Source organism: Trachymyrmex septentrionalis, unplaced genomic scaffold (genome assembly GCF_001594115.1).
Source record: "Trachymyrmex septentrionalis isolate Tsep2-gDNA-1 unplaced genomic scaffold, Tsep1.0 scaffold29, whole genome shotgun sequence".
In the NCBI taxonomy this organism is placed as follows: Eukaryota; Metazoa; Arthropoda; class Insecta; order Hymenoptera; family Formicidae; genus Trachymyrmex; species Trachymyrmex septentrionalis.
The window spans coordinates 8,314-12,265 of record NW_017305451.1 but is presented as its reverse complement, the minus strand read 5'-3'; the positions used below and the strand labels follow the sequence as shown (position 1 = coordinate 12,265).

The 3,952-nt window shown below is 34.4% G+C and overlaps 1 protein-coding gene across 4 annotated transcripts in view; it reads left to right on the top strand.

Annotated features, from left to right (window-relative positions):
- LOC108749433 (peroxidase-like) overlaps nt 1–2,934 on the top strand; it is a 31,696-nt gene extending 28,762 nt beyond the window's left edge. For all 4 annotated transcript variants that reach the window (XM_018488147.1, XM_018488146.1, XM_018488145.1 and 1 more), the window contains exons 8-13: nt 68–407; nt 504–660; nt 1,673–1,846; nt 1,921–2,119; nt 2,626–2,731; nt 2,838–2,934. In XM_018488147.1, the coding sequence (XP_018343649.1) occupies nt 68–407; nt 504–660; nt 1,673–1,846; nt 1,921–2,119; nt 2,626–2,731; nt 2,838–2,925 (1,064 nt within the window). In that variant the 3' untranslated portion in view covers nt 2,926–2,934. The remainder of the gene's footprint in view (nt 1–67; nt 408–503; nt 661–1,672; nt 1,847–1,920; nt 2,120–2,625; nt 2,732–2,837) is intronic.
- The last annotated feature ends 1,018 nt before the right edge of the window (nt 2,935–3,952 follow it).

Sequence of the window (3,952 nt, the reverse complement as noted above, 5' to 3'; positions counted from 1 at the left end):
ATATATATATATATATATATTTTTCATAAAAAGTTTTACAACATTTTAACAACTATGTGTTGAGCAGGTGACGATCGTGTGAACGTTCATCCTCAGTTAGCTGCGATTCATACGGTTTGGCATCGTGAGCATAATCGTGTCGTCGACAAACTTGCCAGGTTGAATCCGGAATGGTCGGATGAGATTTTATTCCAAGAGGCCAGGCGTATTGTAATCGCTGAGATTCAACATATCACATACAAAGAGTGGTTGCCCATTCTTCTGGGCAGAAGGTACACTCGAGCTATCGGTCTCATAGGAAATAGTTACAGTCATAACTACAATTCTGATGACGAACCGGCGGTCAGCAACGAAGCTGCCACTGCAGCATTACGTTTTCTGAATTCACTGATGCAGGAAAAACTAAGGTAAGCGCTACCACACGCCGAAAATAAATTCTATTTATTTATAAATTATTTATAAAGCGCAAATATAACGAAATATGCGTAATTTTTTTGTTTTAGTATGCCGGATAATTTTCGCCAACAGAATAAAACACTACAGCTAGCGGAGCATTTCTTTAATCCGCGCATAATCGAATCGGAGGAGGTGTTTGATGGATTGCTCCGTGGTCTTGCTACTCAAACTAGTCAGAAGATGGACATTAGTCTCATTTCAGATGTAAGTATAGTAATAAATACTTTTCCTCTTGTTTACACTTACAATTAGAGAAAAACACATTGGTAGCAACTAATTCTACAAATTTTATATGTAGAATTAATATACGCGCGTAATTGCAGAAAGAAACCTGAGAGACGACGTGAAAGCCTTTTTTCTGTAATTTTCTGTAACGGTAAAATGCCATCGCGCACTACTGCTCTCTGTAAAAGTGGATATAAATTACACACGATATTCATGTTTTTACGGTGATAGAAGTAAATCACTAAAATAACAAATCTAAATAAAATTAATAGAAATTTCAATAATTTCAGCGTTTATTTCCATCAGGAGCACCATAAAAAAATATTGCTGTGTAGTTTACATCTATTTCTGCAGAGACAGTAATGCATGAAAGCATTTTGTGTTACGGGAAAAAGGTTTCATGTTCTCTCTTAGGTTTCTTTCTGGTAATGAAATAAACAATTTCCTAGTAAAAAATTATTTAATTATATAACCTTATACAAAAAATACCTGATGTATAAGAATGAAACAGCATTATATAGAATTATAATTATATAATTACATTATAATTATAATTTTTATGGTTATAGCAACATAGAGTCGAGTGTTATCATGAAGAAGAATCATTTTTTGATTCACCCGGCGATTTGAAACAATTGATCATCGTCATTTTTGCATTAAATTATCATTTAAACGTTTCAATTATTGTCGGTAATGTTAAGCAGTGGTTGTTTCGTTTGGTTTCAACAGCTCGTAATACATGACATCCTCCATATCTCACCAAATATAGAGTATTGCTTTGTGATCATAGATATTTTGCTTTGAAATCGATGCTGGCTAGCCAGCAGCGCATTGTCAATAAACTTACTGAATACCCTGCATATCAAATTTACATATAAAACTTGCGTAATTGTCAACTTGATATTTGTACTGTCTTTTTCTCAGAGTATAAAAACGTTTGTTTGATGACTAGGAAAAATTTTTATAATATTGTGTTATCTTTACATTACAGATGACAAGCAAATTGTATGCCAGCGATGTAAACAATTTAGGTTTGGACGCCATTAGTTTGGACATAGCACGTGGTCGTGATCATGGTCTCCCCGGTTACAATTATTATCGTAGATACTGTGGACTTCCTGCTGCTAGGACTTTTGATGATTTCCTGGACTACATTCCTATGGAGGTAAAATTGAAACAAATCGCTCCTTTTGATATTCTTATGATTATCAATATGTGATTATATCATTTGGTTATTAGATGATGAGGAAACTTCGCACAATCTATTCCCATCCCAGTGACGTCGATCTTATCGTGGGTGGTATGGCAGAAAGACCAGCAGACGACGGCATGATCGGCCCGACCTTCCGTTGTCTTATTTACGAGCAATTTTCTAGATCACGACGTACTGATAGGTTTTTTTACGATTCAGCGACGCAACCGCATCCCTTCACGTCTGGTATGCCTAATATCATTTATCGGTCTCGTTTCCAATTGTTTCATATTATTAATATCATTTATATTTGTTTAATGTTTCAAATCGTACGTATCTTGCTCTGGTAAAACTTTTACTCGGTCAAAATTTATCCTGATAGAAATTCTTATATAATTTTTCAGAAGTTTTATATTTTTATAACATTTTAGAAAATTTCTCAGATTCTCTATACAAATTAAAATATTTTTTAGAAGTGCTGAAAAAGAGTCCACATTTTTCTAAAATTTTTTATATTATTATATGCGAATAATAATTTAAGATTTAAAAAATTTTTCATTTTATAAATGTCTAAAAAAAAATCTAAAAAAATTTTAAAGTATATTCTTTTAAAATTTATTATTTTAGAAATCTTTGTAAATATAAAATAAAATACAATTATTTTTAAAAAATATTATTGTATATAAAAATTTTTTTACCAATTTATTTATAGAAAAATTTTTCAAGTTTGGTCGATTATCTTTTTTTCCTAGAGCAATTGGTTCAACTACGTAACGTCACCTTGGCACGGATATTCTGCGACAATGGCAATAACATCACGCATATGCAGCTGAATGTGTTTCTCAAGCCGCAGGCAGGGTAAGTTCGAAATTCTGTGGCATAACTTAACTAATGAAATATACAATATTTATTACTTAAATCAATATTTATTGCTTAATTCAATATCGCTTCTGTAATACTTCAGAAACGAATTGAGACGCTGCACAGACTTTGAGGCGATACCTAGCGTGGACCTCTTTGCTTGGGCGGAGAGGGCAAAAGCATATCGTTGAAGTCCCTAACTAATTGACTGGTCACACAACAGTCCGTTTCGCCCATAGTGTGAGCTTCGGGAAGAAGGCTTACGACAAACGCATAAAATAGGCGTAGAAGAAGCGATTGTATGAGGTTATGTAATAGTCTCATCAGAATTATCACAAGTGCAGCGATGATGTCGTGCACGCTATGACGAAATAATTGAGGCAGTAAAAGACAGAGCAACAGCGGAAAACACGTGACTAGTCGATTAAAATACCCAGCAGCTGCAATGAGACCGAATGACTCAGGTGAAAATTAATAATTGCAAGTGAATAAATAAGTAAATGACTGATTTTTGCAAAAATCAACATTAGACTTTCCTTTGCGACTGATTTCTCTTAAAGAACTGTATTATGCGAAGCGACGGTTTGATATATAGTCGGATATACGTGTATAAGCGCATCCAGTTAGTCTCATGCATATGATTGAGATTGTGTGGGGATAGTGGGACATGAGAGTATTATTGGTGTACTTATGTTTCTGTAGACGATTGTATTGAATCGAAGTTGAAGTTAAAAAATTCAGCGACTGAACAATTTGTGATGATTTAGAATGTAGAAGTACATGACTTTTATTTAAACGATAACTGTAATATCTTCTTAGTCCTATTGACTCATGGTAACTTCTCTCACATGCCTGTGGTTGTGGTATACACGCTGGTTGTATACAGTCATATAGGATCTACAGTTGATTCCGAACGACGAATTGGTAGAGAAGTTTCCAGGGCAAATATACTACTCGATTTGCAATTGCCTTCCAAGAAGAGCTATGAGCGTGTACGAAAATTGTTGGTTCTATCGAGGATTGAACCTGGAATCTCTAGTATAACAGACCAGTGCGTTGTTTGCTACGCCATGCTCGCGCTCAATAAACTGCAACATTGTTTCCATCAGGGCTTTAGCAGATTGATTGACTTATAATCTCAAGACTACGAATCTTTTGTTTTTATAGTAACGCACATAACTGTCTTGTGACCTAAGTTTTAATGTAGGTGTGCTACCT